Source organism: Cherax quadricarinatus, chromosome 39 (assembly GCF_038502225.1).
Source record: "Cherax quadricarinatus isolate ZL_2023a chromosome 39, ASM3850222v1, whole genome shotgun sequence".
NCBI classification, from domain to species: Eukaryota; Metazoa; Arthropoda; class Malacostraca; order Decapoda; family Parastacidae; genus Cherax; species Cherax quadricarinatus.
The window spans coordinates 16,383,254-16,403,772 of record NC_091330.1 but is presented as its reverse complement, the minus strand read 5'-3'; the positions used below and the strand labels follow the sequence as shown (position 1 = coordinate 16,403,772).

At 44.9% G+C, this 20,519-nt stretch overlaps 1 protein-coding gene across 1 annotated transcript in view; it reads left to right on the top strand.

The window, feature by feature from the left end:
* Nucleotides 1-20,519, top strand: part of LOC128696431 (multiple epidermal growth factor-like domains protein 6) — a 120,389-nt gene that overhangs the window by 42,812 nt on the left and 57,058 nt on the right. Inside the window, exon 10 of the mRNA XM_070092449.1 lies at nucleotides 2,866-2,991. Within this exon, the coding sequence (XP_069948550.1) occupies nucleotides 2,866-2,991 (126 nt within the window). The remainder of the gene's footprint in view (nucleotides 1-2,865; nucleotides 2,992-20,519) is intronic.

The following is a 20,519-nucleotide window of genomic DNA, read 5'->3' as shown; positions in this document are numbered from 1 at the left end:
ATATTTAAACTTAAACTTCCCCCTGATATTTACACTTAAAACTTCGCCCTGATATTTAAACTTAAACTTCCCCCTGATATTTACACTTAAAACTTCCCCCTGATATTTAAACTTAAACTTCCCCCTGATATTTAAACTTAAACTTCCCCCTGATATTTACACTTAAACTTCCCCCTGATATTTACACTTAAGCTTCCCCTTGATATTTAAACTTAAACTTCCCCCCTGATATTTAAACTTTAACTTTCCCCTGATATTTACACTTAAACTTCCCCCTGATATTTACACTTAAACTTCCCCCTGATATTTACGCTTAAACTTTCCCCTGATATATACACTTAAACCTCCCCCTGATATTTAAACTTAAACTTCCCCCTGATATTTAAACTTAAACTTCCCCCTGATATTTACACTTAAACTTCCCCCTGATATTTACACTTAAACTTCCCCCTGATATTTACACTTAAACTTCCCCCTGATATTTAAACTTAAACTTCCCCCTGATATTTAAACTTAAACTTCCCCCTGATATTTAAACTTAAACTTCCCCCTGATATTTACACTTAAACTTCCCCCTGATATTTAAACTTAAACTTCCCCCTGATATTTACACTTAAACTTCCCCCTGATATTTACACTTGAACTTCCCCTTGATATTTACATTTAAACTTCCCCCTGATATTTAAACTTAAACTTCCCCCTGATATTTAAACTTAAACTTCCCCCTGATATTTAAACTTAAACTTCCCCCTGATATTTACACTTAAACCTCCCCCTGATATTTACACTTAAACTTCCCCCTGATATTTAAACTTAAACTTCCCCCTGATATTTATATTTAAACTTCCCCCTGAAATTTAAACTTAAGCCCCCCTGATATTTACACTTAAATTTCCCCTGATATTTACACTTAAATTTCCCCTGATATTTAAACTTAAACTTCCCCCTGATATTTACACTTAAACTTCCCCCTGATATTTAAACTTAAACTTTCCCCTGATATCTACACTTAAACCTCCCCCTGATATTTAAACTTAAACTTCCCCCTGATATTTACACTTAAACTTCCCCCTGATATTTAAACTTAAACTTCCCCCTGATATCTACACTTAAATTTCCCCCTGATATTTAAACTTAAACCCCCTGATATTTAAACTTAAACTTACCCCTGATATTTACACTTGAACTTCCCCTTGATATTTACGTTTAAACTTCCCCCTGATATTTAAACTTAAACTTCCCCCTGATATTAACACTTAAACTTCCCCCTGACATTTAAACTTAAACATCCCCCTGATATTTACACTTAAACTTCCCCCTGATATTTAAACTTAAACTTCCCCCTGATATTTAAACTTAAACTTCCCCCCTGATATTTACACTTAAACTTCCCCCTGATATTTAAACTTAAACTTCCCCCTGATATTTAAACTTAAACTTCCCCCTGATATTTAAACTTAAACTTCCCCCTGATATTTAAACTTAAACTGCCCCTGATATTTAAACTTAAACTTCCCCCTGATATTTATATTTAAACTTCCCCCTGATATTTAAATTTAAATCCCCCTGATATTTACACTTAATTTCCCCTGATATTTTCACTTAAACTTCCCCCTGATATTTAAACTTAAACTTCCCCTTGATATTTAAACTTAAACTTCCCCTTGATATTTAAACTTAAACTTCCTCCTGATATTTAAACTTAAACTTCCCCCTGATATTTACACTTAAACTTCCCCCTGATATTTAAACTTAAGCTTCCCCTTGATATTTACACTTTAACTACCCCCTGATATTTCCACTTAAACTGCCCCCTGATATTTACACTTAAACTGCCCCCTGATATTTACACTTAAACTGCGCCCTGATATTTACACTTAAACTGCCCCCTGATATTTCCACTTAAACTGCCCCCTGATATTTACACTTAAACTGCCCCCTGATATTTACACTTAAACTGCCCCCTGATATTTCCACTTAAACTGCCCCCTGATATTTACACTTAAACTGCTCCCTGATATTTACACTTAAACTGCCCCCTGATATTTACACTTAAACTGCCCCCTGATATTTACACTTAAACTGCCCCCTGATATTTCCACTTAAACTGCCCCCTGATATTTACACTTAAACTGCCCCCTGATATTTCCACTTAAACTGCCCCCTGATATTTATACTTAAACTGCCCCCTGATATTTACACTTAAACTGTCCCCTGATATTTACACTTAAACTGCCCCCTGATATTTACACTTAAACTGCCCCCTGATATTTACACTTAAACTGCCCCCTGATATTTACACTTAAACTGCCCCCTGATATTTACACTTAAACTGCCCCCTGATATTTACACTTAAACTGCCCCCTGATATTTACACTTAAACTGCCCCCTGCCCCCTGATATTTACACTTTAACTGCCCCCTGATATTTACACTTAAACTGCCCCCTGATATTTACACTTAAACTGCCCCCTGATATTTACTCTTAAACTGCCCCCTGATATTTACACTTAAACTGCCTCCTGATATTTACACTTAAACTGCCCCCTGATATTTACACTTAAACTTCCCCCTGATATTTAAACTTAAACTGCCCCTGATATTTACACTTAAACTGCCCCCTGATATTTACACTTAAACTGCCCCCTGATATTTACACTGAAGAACCTGTTTGGAATCAGACTTTTTAACAGTGAGTTTCCACATATGATCAAAAGATGGAGCTGAGCACATACCTTGCCTAGTTAAACACCCATTAACACAAGCAACACTTACCAACACAAGAGGTTTCTCTCAAAAACAGCGTAACGACAGAGTGTAAAGCCAGAGAGGTAGTTAATGAAGGGTGTGGGTGGTGTGGCCACAGGGTGTGACGCTGGCCAGTTTGGGCCAGGGTGTGTCGAGTCCTGCCAGTGTGATGGTCGACCTTGTGATCCAGTGACAGGAGAGTGTAGATGTCCGCCAGGCAGCCAGGGTCCTCTCTGTAACCAGCGTGAGTAGTGTTCTGTGTGCATGGTTCATGTTGTAGTGTGCTGTGTGTGTACGTGGTTCATGTTGTAGTGTGCTGTGTGTGTACGTGGTTCATGTTGTAGTGTGCTGTGTGTGTACGTGGTTCATGTTGTAGTGTGCTGTGTGTGTACGTGGTTCATGTTGTAGTGTGCTGTGTGTGTACGTGGTTCATGTTGTAGTGTGCTGTGTGTGTACGTGGTTCATGTTGTAGTGTGCTGTGTGTGTACGTGGTTCATGTTGTAGTGTGCTGTGTGTGTACATGGTTCATGTTGTAGTGTGTTGTGTGTGTACGTGGTTCATGTTGTAGTGTGCTGTGTGTGTACGTGGTTCATGTTGTAGTGTGCTGTGTGTGTACGTGGTTCATGTTGTAGTGTGCTGTGTGTGTACGTGGTTCATGTTGTAGTGTGCTGTGTGTGTACATGGTTCATGTTATAGTGTGCTGTGTGTGTACATGGTTCATGTTGTAGTGTGCTGTGTGTGTACATGGTTCATGTTGTAGTGTGCTGTGTGTGTACATGGTTCATGTTGTAGTGTGCTGTGTACGTGGTTCATGTTGTAGTGTGCTGTGTGTGTACATGGTTCATGTTGTAGTGTGCTGTGTGTGTACGTGGTTCATGTTGTAGTGTGCTGTGTGTGTACGTGGTTCATGTTGTAGTGTGCTGTGTGTGTACGTGGTTTATGTTGTAGTGTGCTGTGTGTGTACATGGTTCATGTTGTAGTGTGGTGTGTGTGTACGTGGTTCATGTTGTAGTGTGCTGTGTGTGTACGTGGTTCATGTTGTAGTGTGCTGTGTGTGTACATGGTTCATGTTGTAGTGTGCTGTGTGTGTACATGGTTCATGTTGTAGTGTGCTGTGTGTGTACATGGTTCATGTTGTAGTGTGCCGTGTGTGTACATGGTTCATATTGTAGTGTGCTGTGTACATGGTTCATGTTGTAGTGTGCCGTGTGTGTACATGATTCATGTTGTAGTGTGCCGTGTGTGTACATGGTTCATGTTGTAGTGTGCTGTGTGTGTACATGATTCATGTTGTAGTGTGCCGTGTGTGTACATGCTTCATGTTGTAGTGTGCTGTGTGTGTACATGGTTCATGTTGTAGTGTGCCGTGTGTGTACATGGTTCATGTTGTAGTGTGCCGTGTGTGTACATGATTCATGTTGTAGTGTGCTGTGTACATGGTTCATGTTGTAGTGTGCTGTGTGTGTACATGGTTCATGTTATAGTGTGCTGTGTGTGTACATGGTTCATGTAGTGTGCTGTGTGTGTACATGGTTCATGTTGTAGTGTGCTGTGTGTGTACGTGGTTCATGTTGTAGTGTGCTGTGTGTGTACGTGGTTCATGTTGTAGTGTGCTGTGTGTGTACGTGGTTCATGTTGTAGTGTGCTGTGTGTGTACGTGGTTCATGTTGTAGTGTGCTGTGTGTGTACGTGGTTCATGTTGTAGTGTGCTGTGTGTGTACGTGGTTCATATTGTAGTGTGCTGTGTGTGTACATGGTTCATGTTGTAGTGTGCTGTGTGTGTACATGGTTCATGTTGTAGTGTGCTGTGTGTGTACGTGGTTCATGTTGTAGTGTGCTGTGTGTGTACATGGTTCATGTTGTAGTGTGCTGTGTACATCGTTTATGTTGTAGTGTGCTGTGTGTGTACATGGTTCATGTTGTAGTGTGCTGTGTGTGTACATGGTTCATGTTGTAGTGTGCTGTGTGTGTACATGGTTCATGTTGTAGTGTGCTGTGTACATGGTTCATGTAGTGTGCTGTGTGTGTACATGGTTCATGTTGTAGTGTGCTGTGTGCATGGTTCATGTTGTAGTGTGCTGTGTGTGTACATGGTTCATGTTGTAGTGTGCTGTGTGTGTACATGGTTCATGTTTTAGTGTGCTGTGTGCATGGTTCATGTTGTAGTGTGCTGTGTACGTGGTTCATGTTGTAGTGTGCTGTGTGTGTACATGGTTCATGTTGTAGTGTGCTGTGTGTGTACATGGTTCATGTTGTAGTGTGCTGTGTGTGTACATGGTTCATGTTGTAGTGTGCTGTGTGTGTACATGGTTCATGTTGTAGTGTGCTGTGTGTGTACATGGTTCATGTTGTAGTGTGCTGTGTGTGTACATGGTTCATGTAGTGTGCTGTGTGTGTACGTGGTTCATGTTGTAGTGTGCTGTGTGTGTACATGGTTCATGTTGTAGTGTGCTGTGTGTGTACATGGTTCATGTTGTAGTGTGCTGTGTGTGTACATGGTTCATGTTGTAGTGTGCTGTGTGTGTACATGTTGTAGTGTGCTGTGTGTTCATGTAGTGTGCTGTGTGTGTACGTGGTTCATGTTGTAGTGTGCTGTGTGTGTACATGGTTCATGTTGTAGTGTGCTGTGTGTGTACATGGTTCATGTTGTAGTGTGCTGTGTGTGTACATGGTTCATGTTGTAGTGTGCTGTGTGTGTACATGGTTCATGTTGTAGTGTGCTGTGTGTGTACATGGTTCATGTTGTAGTGTGCTGTGTGTGTACATGGTTCATGTTGTAGTGTGCTGTGTGTGTACATGGTTCATGTTGTAGTGTGCTGTGTGTGTACATGGTTCATGTTGTAGCGTGCTGTGTGTGTACATGGTTCATGTTGTAGTGTGCTGTGTGTGTACATGGTTCATGTTGTAGTGTGCTGTGTGTGTACATGGTTCATGTTGTAGTGTGCTGTGTGTGTACATGGTTCATGTTGTAGTGTGCTGTGTGTGTACATGGTTCATGTTGTAGTGTGCTGTGTGTGTACATGGTTCATGTTGTAGTGTGCTGTGTGTGTACATGGTTCATGTTGTAGTGTGCTGTGTGTGTACATGGTTCATGTAGTGTGCTGTGTGTGTACGTGGTTCATGTTGTAGTGTGCTGTGTGTGTACGTGGTTCATGTTGTAGTGTGCTGTGTGTGTACATGGTTCATGTTGTAGCGTGCTGTGTGTGTACATGGTTCATGTTGTAGTGTGCTGTGTGTGTACATGGTTCATGTTGTAGTGTGCTGTGTACGTGGTTCATGTTGTAGTGTGCTGTGTGTGTACATGGTTCATGTTGTAGTGTGCTGTGTGTGTACGTGGTTCATGTTGTAGTGTGCTGTGTGTGTACGTGGTTCATGTTGTAGTGTGCTGTGTGTGTACGTGGTTTATGTTGTAGTGTGCTGTGTGTGTACATGGTTCATGTTGTAGTGTGGTGTGTGTGTACGTGGTTCATGTTGTAGTGTGCTGTGTGTGTACGTGGTTCATGTTGTAGTGTGCTGTGTGTGTACATGGTTCATGTTGTAGTGTGCTGTGTGTGTACATGGTTCATGTTGTAGTGTGCTGTGTGTGTACATGGTTCATGTTGTAGTGTGCCGTGTGTGTACATGGTTCATATTGTAGTGTGCTGTGTACATGGTTCATGTTGTAGTGTGCCGTGTGTGTACATGATTCATGTTGTAGTGTGCCGTGTGTGTACATGGTTCATGTTGTAGTGTGCTGTGTGTGTACATATTCATGTTGTATGTACATGCTTCATGTTGTAGTGTGCTGTGTGTGTACATGGTTCATGTTGTAGTGTGCCGTGTGTGTACATGGTTCATGTTGTAGTGTGCCGTGTGTGTACATGATTCATGTTGTAGTGTGCTGTGTACATGGTTCATGTTGTAGTGTGCTGTGTGTGTACATGGTTCATGTTGTAGTGTGCTGTGTGTGTACATGGTTCATGTAGTGTGCTGTGTGTGTACATGGTTCATGTTGTAGTGTGCTGTGTGTGTACGTGGTTCATGTTGTAGTGTGCTGTGTGTGTACGTGGTTCATGTTGTAGTGTGCTGTGTGTGTACGTGGTTCATGTTGTAGTGTGCTGTGTGTGTACGTGGTTCATGTTGTAGTGTGCTGTGTGTGTACGTGGTTCATGTTGTAGTGTGCTGTGTGTGTACGTGGTTCATGTTGTAGTGTGCTGTGTGTGTACATGGTTCATGTTGTAGTGTGCTGTGTGTGTACATGGTTCATGTTGTAGTGTGCTGTGTGTGTACGTGGTTCATGTTGTAGTGTGCTGTGTGTGTACATGGTTCATGTTGTAGTGTGCTGTGTACATCGTTCATGTTGTAGTGTGCTGTGTGTGTACATGGTTCATGTTGTAGTGTGCTGTGTGTGTACATGGTTCATGTTGTAGTGTGCTGTGTGTGTACATGGTTCATGTTGTAGTGTGCTGTGTACATGGTTCATGTAGTGTGCTGTGTGTGTACATGGTTCATGTTGTAGTGTGCTGTGTGCATGGTTCATGTTGTAGTGTGCTGTGTGTGTACATGGTTCATGTTGTAGTGTGCTGTGTGTGTACATGGTTCATGTTGTAGTGTGCTGTGTGCATGGTTCATGTTGTAGTGTGCTGTGTATGGTTCATGTTGTAGTGTGCTGTGTGTGTACATGGTTCATGTTGTAGTGTGCTGTGTGTGTACATGGTTCATGTTGTAGAGTGCTGTGTGTGTACATGGTTCATGTTGTAGTGTGCTGTGTGTGTACATGGTTCATGTTGTAGTGTGCTGTGTGTGTACATGGTTCATGTTGTAGTGTGCTGTGTGTGTACATGGTGTAGTGTGCATGGTTCATGTTGTAGTGTGCTGTGTGTGTACATGGTTCATGTTGTGGTGTGCTGTGTGTGTACATGGTTCATGTTGTAGTGTGCCGTGTGTGTACATGGTTAATGTTGTAGTGTGCTGTGTGTGTACATGGTTCATGTTGTAGTGTGCTGTGTGTGTACATGGTTCATGTTGTGGTGTGCTGTGTGTGTACATGGTTCATGTTGTAGTGTGCTGTGTGTGTACATGGTTCATGTTGTAGTGTGCTGTGTGTGTACATGGTTCATGTTGTAGTGTGCTGTGTGTGTACATGGTTCATGTTGTAGTGTGCTGTGTGTGTACATGGTTCATGTTGTAGTGTGCTGTGTGTGTACATGGTTCATGTTGTAGTGTGCTGTGTGGGTACATTGTTCATGTTGTAGTGTGCTGTGTGTGTACATGGTTCATGTTGTAGTGTGCTGTGTGTGTACATGGTTCATGTTGTAGTGTGCTGTGTGTGTACATGGTTCATGTTGTAGTGTGCTGTGTGTGTACATGGTTCATGTTGTGGTGTGCTGTGTGTGTACATGGTTCATGTTGTAGTGTGCTGTGTGTGTACATGGTTCATGTTGTAGTGTGCTGTGTGTGTACATGGTTCATGTTGTAGTGTGCTGTGTGTGTACATGGTTCATGTTGTAGTGTGCCGTGTGTGTACATGGTTCATGTTGTAGTGTGCTGTGTGTGTACATGGTTCATGTTGTAGTGTGCTGTGTGTGTACATGGTTCATGTTGTAGTGTGCTGTGTGTGTACATGGTTCATGTTGTAGTGTGCTGTGTGTGTACATGGTTCATGTTGTAGTGTGCTGTGTGTGTACATGGTTCATGTTGTAGTGTGCTGTGTGTGTACATGGTTCATGTTGTAGTGTGCTGTGTGTGTACATGGTTCATGTTGTAGTGTGCTGTGTGTGTACATGGTTCATGTGTTACATGGTTCATGTTGTGCTGTGTGTGTACATGGTTCATGTACATGGTTATGTTGTGTGCTGTGTGTGTACATGGTTCATGTTGTAGTGTGCTGTGTGTGTACATGGTTCATGTTGTAGTGTGCTGTGTGTGTACATGGTTCATGTTGTAGTGTGCTGTGTGTGTACATGGTTCATGTTGTAGTGTGCTGTGTGTGTACATGGTTCATGTTGTAGTGTGCTGTGTGTGTACATGGTTCATGTTGTAGTGTGCTGTGTGTGTACATGGTTCATGTTGTAGTGTGCTGTGTGTGTACATGGTTCATGTTGTAGTGTGCTGTGTGTGTACATGGTTCATGTTGTAGTGTGCTGTGTACATGGTTCATGTTGTAGTGTGCTGTGTGTGTACATGGTTCATGTTGTAGTGTGCTGTGTGTGTACATGGTTCATGTTGTGGTGTGCTGTGTGTGTACATGGTTCATGTTGTAGTGTGCCGTGTGTGTACATGGTTCATGTTGTAGTGTGCTGTGTACATGGTTCATGTTGTAGTGTGCCGTGTGTGTACATGGTTCATGTTGTAGTGTGCTGTGTGTGTACATGGTTCATGTTGTAGTGTGCTGTGTACATGGTTCATGTTGTAGTGTGCTGTGTACATGGTTCATGTTGTAGTGTGCTGTGTACATGGTTCATGTTGTAGTGTGCTGTGTACATGGTTCATGTTGTAGTGTGCTGTGTGTGTACATGGTTCATGTTGTAGTGTGCTGTGTGTGTACATGGTTCATGTTGTAGTGTGCTGTGTACATGGTTCATGTTGTAGTGTGCTGTGTACATGGTTCATGTTGTAGTGTGCTGTGTACATGGTTCATGTTGTAGTGTGCTGTGTGTGTACATGGTTCATGTTGTAGTGTGCTGTGTACATGGTTCATGTTGTAGTGTGCTGTGTGTGTACATGGTTCATGTTGTAGTGTGCTGTGTGTGTACATGGTTCATGTTGTGGTGTGCTGTGTGTGTGCATGTTGTAGCGTGCTGTGTGTGTACATGGTTCATGTTGTAGTGTGCTGTGTGTGTACATGGTTCATGTTGTAGCGTGCTGTGTGTGTACATGGTTCATGTTGTAGTGTGCTGTGTGTGTACATGGTTCATGTTGTAGTGTGCTGTGTGTGTACATGGTTCATGTTGTAGTGTGCTGTGTGTGTACATGGTTCATGTTGTAGTGTGCTGTGTGTGTACGTGGTTCATGTTGTAGTGTGCTGTGTGTGTACATGGTTCATGTTGTAGTGTGCTGTGTGTGTACATGGTTCATGTTGTAGTGTGCTGTGTGTGTACATGGTTCATGTTGTAGTGTGCTGTGTATGTACATGGTTCATGTTGTAGTGTGCTGTGTGTGTACATGGTTCATGTTGTAGTGTGCTGTGTGTGTACATGGTTCATGTTGTAGTGTGCTGTGTGTGTACATGGTTCATGTTGTAGTGTGCCGTGTGTGTACATGGTTCATGTTGTAGTGTGCCGTGTGTGTACATGGTTCATGTTGTAGTGTGCCGTGTGTGTACATGGTTCATGTTGTAGTGTGCCGTGTGTGTACATGGTTCATGTTGTAGTGTGCCGTGTGTGTACATGGTTCATGTTGTAGTGTGCTGTGTGTGTACATGGCTCATGTTGTACTGTAGTCCCGCTGCACAAAGTGGCAGTAAAGCAATAGCAAAGAACTACTGACAGATAGCACTAACATCCCATATCATAAAAATCTTTGAAAGGGTCCGAAGAACCAAGATCACCACTCATCTAGATACTCATCAGTTACACAACCCAGGGCAACATTTGTTTAGAGCAGGTCGCTCCTGTCTGTCCCAACTACTGGACCACTATGACAAGGTCCTGGATGATCTAGAAGACAAAAAAACTGCAAATGTAGTATACACAGACTCTGCCTTCGACAAGTGTGACCATGGCATAATAGTGCGCAAAATGCGTGATAAAGGAATAACAGGAAAAGTTGGTAGATGGATCTATAACTTTATAACAAATAGAACACAAAGAGTAGTAGTACACAGAGTAAAGTCTGAGGCGACTACAGTAAAAATCTCTGTTCCACAAGGCACAGTACTCGCTCCCATCCTGTTCCTCATCTTCATATCTGCCATAGACAGAGATGTAAGCCACAGTACCGTGTCTTCATTTGTAGATGACACCCGAATTTGCGTAACAACGACCTCCATCGAAGACACTGCAAGACTCCAGGCGGACATCAACCAAATCAATTACCAAGATATGGAGAATTTGAGGATATTAAAACTACGTCGGAGTATGAAACAAAATCCAACCACACAGTAGAGCGAGAAAATAATGTAAAGGTCATGGGACTGATAATTTCAGAGGATCTCACATTCAAAGGCCACAACAATATATCTACCACATGTTAGAAAAATGACAGGAGGAATAATGAGAACCTTCAAAACTAGGGATGCCAGGCACATGATAACTCTCTACAGATCGCTTGTTCTCTCTAGGCTGGAATGTTGCTGCACACTAACAGCGTCTCTCAAGGCAAGTGATATTGTTGACCTGGAGAATGTACAGAGAACCTTCACGGCACATGTAAGTACAATAAAACACCTTAATTACAGGGAACGGTTGAAGTTCCTTGACTTGTATTCCCTGGAACGCAGGCGAGAAAGATGCATGATAATATACACCTGGAAAATCCTAGAGGGATTAGTACCAAATGTACACACGAAAATCACTCCCTACGAAGTGTCAGGAGCCCAAGACTGTTCAGCTGCCTACCAATAGACCCCTGGCTGTCTTCAAGAAGGCGCTGGACAGGTACCTAAAGTCAGTACCTGACCAGCCGGGTTGTGGTTCGTACGCCAGTGTACGTGTGGCCAACAGCAATACCTGGTTGATCAGGCCCTGATCCACCGCGAGGCCTGGTCTCGGACCGGGCCGCGGGGGCGTTGACCCCAGAAACTCTCTCCAGGTACACAGTGTCATCTGTGTGTGTGTGTGTGTGTGTGTGTGTGTGTGTGTGTGTGTGTGTGTGTGTGCAAGGTTCATGTTTTGTGGTCGTTCCATAGTTTTAAGAACTACCAGCTCAGTTGTGGACTTGTTCGTCAATAATAATAATAATAATAATAATAATAATAATAATAATAATAATTAATAATATCTGTAACCTAAAACGCTAAGCCTCATTAACTAACATCTTAATTAGGAGAACCATCAGTGGGTCATTAACATCTCATCGTAAACAACTAACCCGACCAACTACCAGATCATTAACCTTTTTGATGACGCTAATTAATGATCAACATTATATACACCGCATGATGATAATTAAGACCATTTAGACTAATCATCGAATATGTTAATTAATCTGTTTTTTAATGATATTGTCATATTACATTAAAGAATGTGAAATATTTATACAAAAATATTTTTTATTATCACACTGGCTGATTCCCACCAAGGCAGGGTGGCCCGAAAAAGAAAAACTTTCACCATCATTCACTCCATCACTGTCTTGCCAGAAGGGTGCTTTACACTACAGTTTTTAAACTGCAACATTAACACCCCTCCTTCAGAGTGCAGGCACTGTACTTCCCATCTCCAGGACTCAAGTCCGGCCTGCCGGTTTCCCTGAACCCCTTCATAAATGTTACTTTGCTCACACTCCAACAGCACGTCAAGTATTAAAAACCATTTGTCTCCAATCACTCCTATCAAACACGCTCACGCATGCCTGTTGGAAGTCCAAGCCCCTCGCACACAAAACCTCTTTTAACCCCTCCCTCCAACCTTTCCTAGGCCGACCCCTACCCCGCCTTCCTTCCACTACAGATTGATACACTCTTGAAGTCATTCTGTTTCGCTCCATTCTCTCTACATGCCCGAACCACCTCAACAACCCTTCCTCAGCCCTCTGGACAACAGTTTTGGTAATCCCGCACCTCCTCCTAACTTCCAAACTACGAATTCTCTGCATTATATTCACACCACACATTGCCCTCAGACATGACATCTCCACTGCCTCCAGCCTTCTCCTCGCTGCAACATTCATCACCCATGCTTCACACCCATATAAGAGCGTTGGTAAAACTATACTCTCATGCATTCCCCTCTTTGCCTCCAAGGACAAAGTTCTTTGTCTCCACAGACTCCTAAGTGCACCGCTCACAATTTTCCCCTCATAAATTCTATGATTCACCTCATCTTTCATAGACCCATCTGCTGACACGTCCACTCCCAAATATCTGAATACATTCACCTCCTCCATACTCTCTCCCTCCAATCTGATATCCAATCTTTCATCAACTAATCTTTTTGTTATCCTCATAACGTTACTTTTTCCTGTATTCACTTTTAATTTTCTTCTTTTACACACCCTACCAAATTCATCAACCAACCTTTGCAACTTCTCTTCAGAATCTCCCAAGAGCACAGTGTCATCAGCAAAGAGTTTTTTTTTTTATTGTGTTTCAGTTGTTAGAGGTGTGCTTAGTACTAACTGAGGGTATAATACCAACAGTCTACTAACTGGGGGTATAATACCAACAGTCTACTAACTGGGGGTATAATACCAACAGTCTACTAACTGGGGGTATAATACCAACAGTCTACTAACTGGGGGTATAATACCAACAGTCTACTAACTGGGGGTATAATACCAACAGTCTACTAACTGGGGGTATAATACCAACAGTCTACTAACTGGGGGTACAATACCAACAGTCTACTAACTGGGGGTATAATACCAACAGTCTACTAACTGGGGGTACAATACCAACAGTCTACTAACTGGGGGTATAATACCAACAGTCTACTAACTGGGGGTATAATACCAACAGTCTACTAACTGGGGGTATAATACCAACAGTCTACTAACTGGGGGTATAATACCAACAGTCTACTAACTGGGGGTGTAATACCAACAGTCTACTAACTGGGGGTATGATGCCAACAGTCTACTAACTGGGGGTATAATACCAACAGTCTACTAACTGGGGGTATAATACCAACAGTCTACTAACTGGGGGTGTAATACCAACAGTCTACTAACTGGGGGTATAATACCAACAGTCTACTAACTGGGGGTATAATACCAACAGTCTACTAACTGGGGGTATAATACCAACAGTCTACTAACTGGGGGTATAATACCAACAGTCTACTAACTGGGGGTATAATACCAACAGTCTACTAACAGGGGGTATGATGCCAACAGTCTACTAACTGGGGGTATAATACCAACAGTCTATTAACTGGGGGTATAATACCAACAGTCTACTAACTGGGGGTATAATACCAACAGTCTATTAACTGGGGGTATAATACCAACAGTCTACTAACTGGGGGTATAATACCAACAGTCTATTAACTGGGGGTATAATACCAACAGTCTACTAACTGGGGGTATGATGCCAACAGTCTACTAACTGGGGGTATAATACCAACAGTCTATTAACTGGGAGTATAATACCAACAGTCTACTAACTGAGGGTATAATACCAACAGTCTACTAACTGGGGGTATAATACCAACAGTCTACTAACTGGGGGTATAATACCAACAGTCTACTAACTGGGGGTATAATACCAACAGTCTACTAACTGGGGGTATAATACCAACAGTCTACTAACTGGGGGTATAATACCAACAGTCTACTAACTGGGGGTATGATGCCAACAGTCTACTAACTGGGGGTATATTACCAACAGTCTACTAACTGGGGGTATAATACCAACAGTCTATTAACTGGGGGTATAATACCAACAGTCTACTAACTGGTGGTATAATACCAACAGTCTACTAACTGGGGGTATAATACCAACAGTCTACTAACTGGGGGTATAATACCAACAGTCTATTAACTGGGGGTATAATACCAACAGTCTACTAACTGGGGGTATAATACCAACAGTCTACTAACTGGGGGTATAATACCAACAGTCTACTAACTGGGGTATAATACCAACAGTCTACTAACTGGGGGTATAATACCAACAGTCTACGAACTGGGGGTGTAATACCAACAGTCTACTAACTGGGGGTATAATACCAACAGTCTACTAACTGGGGGTATGATGCCAACAGTCTACTAACTGGGGGTATGATGCCAACAGTCTACTAACTGGGGGTATAATACCAACAGTCTACTAACTGGGGGTATAATACCAACAGTCTACGAACTGGGGGTGTAATACCAACAGTCTACTAACTGGGGGTATAATACCAACAGTCTACTAACTGGGGGTATGATGCCAACAGTCTACTAACTGGGGGTATGATGCCAACAGTCTACTAACTGGGGGTATGATGCCAACAGTCTACTAACTGGGGGTATGATGCCAACAGTCTACTAACTGGGGGTATAATACCAACAGTCTACTAACTGGGGGTATAATACCAACAGTCTACGAACTGGGGGTGTAATACCAACAGTCTACTAACTGGGGGTATAATACCAACAGTCTACTAACTGGGGGTATGATGCCAACAGTCTACTAACTGGGGGTATGATGCCAACAGTCTACTAACTGGGGGTATAATACCAACAGTCTACTAACTGGGGGTATAATACCAACAGTCTACGAACTGGGGGTGTAATACCAACAGTCTACTAACTGGGGGTATAATACCAACAGTCTACTAACTGGGGGTATGATGCCAACAGTCTACTAACTGGGGGTATAATACCAACAGTCTACTAACTGGGGGTATAATACCAACAGTCTACTAACTGGGGGTATGATGCCAACAGTCTACTAACTGGGGGTATAATACCAACAGTCTATTAACTGGGGGTATAATACCAACAGTCTACTAACTGAGGGTATAATACCAACAGTCTACTAACTGGGGGTATAATACCAACAGTCTACTAACTGGGGGTATAATACCAACAGTCTACTAACTGGGGGTATAATACCAACAGCCTACTAACTGGGGGTATGATGCCAACAGTCTACTAACTGGGGGTATAATACCAACAGTCTATTAACTGGGGGTATAATACCAACAGTCTATTAACTGGGGGTATAATACCAACAGTCTACTAACTGGGGGTATAATACCAACAGTCTACTAACTGGGGGTATAATACCAACAGTCTACTAACTGGGGGTATAATACCAACAGTCTATTAACTGGGGGTATAATACCAACAGTCTACTAACTGGGGGTATAATACCAACAGTCTACTAACTGGGGGTATAATACCAACAGTCTACTAACTGGGGTATAATACCAACAGTCTACTAACTGGGGGTATAATACCAACAGTCTACTAACTGGGGGTATGATGCCAACAGTCTACTAACTGGGGGTATGATGCCAACAGTCTACTAACTGGGGGTATAATACCAACAGTCTACTAACTGGGGGTATAATACCAACAGTCTACGAACTGGGGGTGTAATACCAACAGTCTACTAACTGGGGGTATAATACCAACAGTCTACTAACTGGGGGTATGATGCCAACAGTCTACTAACTGGGGGTATGATGCCAACAGTCTACGAACTGGGGGTACAATACCAACAGTCTACTAACTGGGGGTATAATACCAACAGTCTATTAACTGGGGGTATAATACCAACAGTCTACTAACTGGGGGTATGATGCCAACAGTCTACTAACTGGGGGTATAATACCAACAGTCTATTAACTGGGGATATAATGCCAACAGTCTACTAACTGGGGGTATAATACCAACAGTCTACTAACTGGGGGTATAATACCAACAGTCTATTAACTGGGGGTATAATACCAACAGTCTATTAACTGGGGGTATAATACCAACAGTCTACTAACTGGGGGTATGATGCCAACAGTCTACTAACTGGGGGTATAATACCAACAGTCTATTAACTGGGGTATAATACCAACAGTCTACTAACTGGGGTATAATACCAACAGTCTACTAACTGGGGGTATAATACCAACAGTCTATTAACTGGGGGTATAATACCAACAGTCTACTAACTGGGGGTATAATACCAATAGTCTACTAACTGGGGGTATAATACCAACAGTCTACTAACTGGGGGTATAATACCAACAGTCTACTAACTGGGGGTATGATGCCAACAGTCTACTAACTGGGGGTATAATACCAACAGTCTACTAACTGGGGGTATAATACCAACAGTCTACGAACTGGGGGTGTAATACCAACAGTCTACTAACTGGGGGTATAATACCAACAGTCTACTAACTGGGGGTATGATGCCAACAGTCTACTAACTGGGGGTATAATACCAACAGTCTATTAACTGGGGGTATAATACCAACAGTCTACTAACTGAGGGTATAATACCAACAGTCTACTAACTGGGGGTATAATACCAACAGTCTATTAACTGGGGGTATAATACCAACAGTCTACTAACTGGGGGTATAATACCAACAGTCTACTAACTGGGGGTATAATACCAACAGTCTACTAACTGGGGGTATAATACCAACAGTATAGTAACTGGGGGTATAATACCAACAGTCTACTAACTGGGGGTATGATGCCAACAGTCTACTAACTGGGGGTATAATACCAACAGTCTACGAACTGGGGGTGTAATACCAACAGTCTACTAACTGGGGGTATAATACCAACAGTCTACTAACTGGGGTATAATACCAACAGTCTACTAACTGGGGGTATAATACCAACAGTCTACTAACTGGGGTATAATACCAACAGTCTACTAACTGGGGGTATAATACCAACAGTCTACTAACTGGGGGTGTAATACCAACAGTCTACTAACTGGGGTATAATACCAACAGTCTACTAACTGGGGGTATAATACCAACAGTCTACTAACTGGGGTATAATACCAACAGTCTACTAACTGGGGGTATAATACCAACAGTCTACTAACTGGGGTATAATACCAACAGTCTACTAACTGGGGGTATAATACCAACAGTCTACTAACTGGGGGTATAATACTAACAGTCTACTAACTGGGGGTGTAATACCAACAGTCTACTAACTGGGGTATAATACCAACAGTCTACGAACTGGGGGTATAATACCAACAGTCTAGTAACTGGGGTATAATACCAACAGTCTACTAACTGGGGGTATAATACCAACAGTCTACTAACTGGGGTATAATACCAACAGTCTACTAACTGGGGGTATAATACCAATAGTCTACTAACTGGGGTATAATACCAACAGTCTACTAACTGGGGGTGTAATACCAACAGTCTACTAACTGGGGTATAATACCAACAGTCTACTAACTGGGGGTATGATACCAACAGTCTACTAACTGGGGTATAATACCAACAGTCTACTAACTGGGGGTATGATACCAACAGTCTACTAACTGGGGGTATGATACCAACAGTCTACGAACTGGGGGTATAATACCAACAGTCTACTGAGGGTATAATACCAACAGTCTACTAACTAGGGGTATAATATTAACAGTCTACTAACTGGGGGTGTAATACCAACAGTTAGTCTACCAGCTAGTTGTATTTCGGTCGTTGCACGAGCCCAGAAATTATCCCTGTATTGCACAGCCCCAGCCCCCTCCATCTCTGTGCACGCGAAAGATACAGTGTAGAGTGCGTCATAAGTTTACAATGCTCTTAAATATTAGCGTTGACGATTTTAAGTGAAAGGAAAGAATAACTATTATTTAAGACTTGGATACATAACATAAATATGTTACCATGGCTAAGAATTAGACACATGTGCGACATCTGGGTATTGTAGACGTGTCGCCATCCAGTGGCTTCATCAGTACAAATTGGAGGACATAATGTGAAGACTGTAGAACTATATACAGTACAAAAGTTATGGTTATCAGTCCCTCAGCCGAGGGACTGATAAAACCACTGGTGGAGAAACGTCTATAGTAAAGATGACCAGATGTTGCATATATGTGTCTGAGTCTTCATCTTGTCGGTACTGTGTACCATTCTTGTACGACATGTTACCACGGCCTCCAGGGCACGTTGGTGTTACCACGGCCTCCAGGGCACGCTGGTGTTACCAGGGCCTCCAGGGCACGCTGGTGTTACCAGGGCCTCCAGGGCACGCTGGTGTTACCAGGGCCTCCAGGGCACGCTGGTGTTACCAGGGCCTCCAGGGCACGCTGGTGTTACCACGGCCTCCAGGGCACGCTGGTGTTACCAGGGCCTCCAGGGCACGCTGGTGTTACCAGGGCCTCCAGGGCACGCTGGTGTTACCAGGGCCTCCAGGGCACGCTGGTGTTACCAGGGCCTCCAGGGCACGCTGGTGTTACCACGGCCTCCAGGGCACGCTGGTGTTACCACGGCCTCCAGGGCACGCTGGTGTTACCACGGCCTCCAGGGCACGCTGGTGTTACCACGGCCTCCAGGGCACGCTGGTGTTACCACGGCCTCCAGGGCACGCTGGTGTTGCCACGGCCTCCAGGGCACGCTGGTGTTACCAGGGCCTCCAGGGCACGCTGGTGTTACCACGGCCTCCAGGGCACGCTGTTGTTACCACGGCCTCCAGGGCACGCTGGTGTTACCACGGCCTCCAGGGCACGCTGGTGTTACCAGGGCCTCCAGGGCACGCTGGTGTTACCACGGCCTCCAGGGCACGCTGGTGTTACCACGGCCTCCAGGGCACGCTGGTGTTGCCACGGCCTCCAGGGCACGCTGGTGTTACCACGGCCTCCAGGGCACGCTGGTGTTACCAGGGCCTCCAGGGCACGCTGGTGTTACCACGGCCTCCAGGGCACGCTGGTGTTACCACGGCCTCCAGGGCACGCTGGTGTTACCACGGCCTCCAGGGCACGCTGGTGTTACCACGGCCTCCAGGGCACGCTGGTGTTGCCACGGCCTCCAGGGCACGCTGGTGTTACCAGGGCCTCCAGGGCACGCTGGTGTTACCAGGGCCTCCAGGGCACGCTGGTGTTACCACGGCCTCCAGGGCACGCTGGTGTTACCACGGCCTCCAGGGCACGCTGGTGTTACCAGGGCCTCCAGGGCACGCTGGTGTTACCACGGCCTCCAGGGCACGCTGGTGTTACCAGGGCCTCCAGGGCACGCTGGTGTTACCACGGCCTCCAGGGCACGCTGGTGTTACCACGGCCTCCCGGGCACGCTGATGTTACCACGGCCTCCAGGGCACGCTGGTGTTACCAGGGCCTCCAGGGCACGCTGGTGTTACCACGGCCTCCAGGGCACGCTGGTGTTACCACGGCCTCCAGGGCACGCTGGTGTTACCACGGCCTCCAGGGCACGCTGGTGTTACCACGGCCTCCAGGGCACGCTGGTGTTGCCACGGCCTCCAGGGCACGCTGGTGTTACCACGGCCTCCAGGGCACGCTGGTGTTACCAGGGCCTCCAGGGCACGCTGGTGTTACCACGGCCTCCAGGGCACGCTGGTGTTACCACGGCCTCCAGGGCACGCTGGTGTTGCCACGGCCTCCAGGGCACGCTGGTGTTACCACGTCCTCCAGGGCAGGCTGGTGTTACCAGGGCCTCCAGGGCACGCTGGTGTTACCACGGCCTCCAGGGCACGCTGGTGTTACCAGGGCCTCCAGGGCACGCTGGTGTTACCACGGCCTCCAGGGCACGCTGGTGTTACCACGGCCTCCAGGGCACGCTGGTGTTGCCACGGCCTCCAGGGCACGCTGGTGTTACCACGGCCTCCAGGGCACGCTGGTGTTACCAGGGCCTCCAGGGCACGCTGGTGTTACCACGGCCTCCAGGGCACGCTGGTGTTACCACGGCCTCCAGGGCACGCTGGTGTTACCACGGCCTCCAGGGCACGCTGGTGTTACCACGGCCTCCAGGGCACGCTGGTGTTGCCACGGCCTCCAGGGCACGCTGGTGTTACCAGGGCCTCCAGGGCACGCTGGTGTTACCAGGGCCTCCAGGGCACGCTGGTGTTACCACGGCCTCCAGGGCACGCTGGTGTTACCACGGCCTCCAGGGCACGCTGGTGTTACCAGGGCCTCCAGGGCACGCTGGTGTTACCACGGCCTCCAGGGCACGCTGGTGTTACCAGGGCCTCCAGGGCACGCTGGTG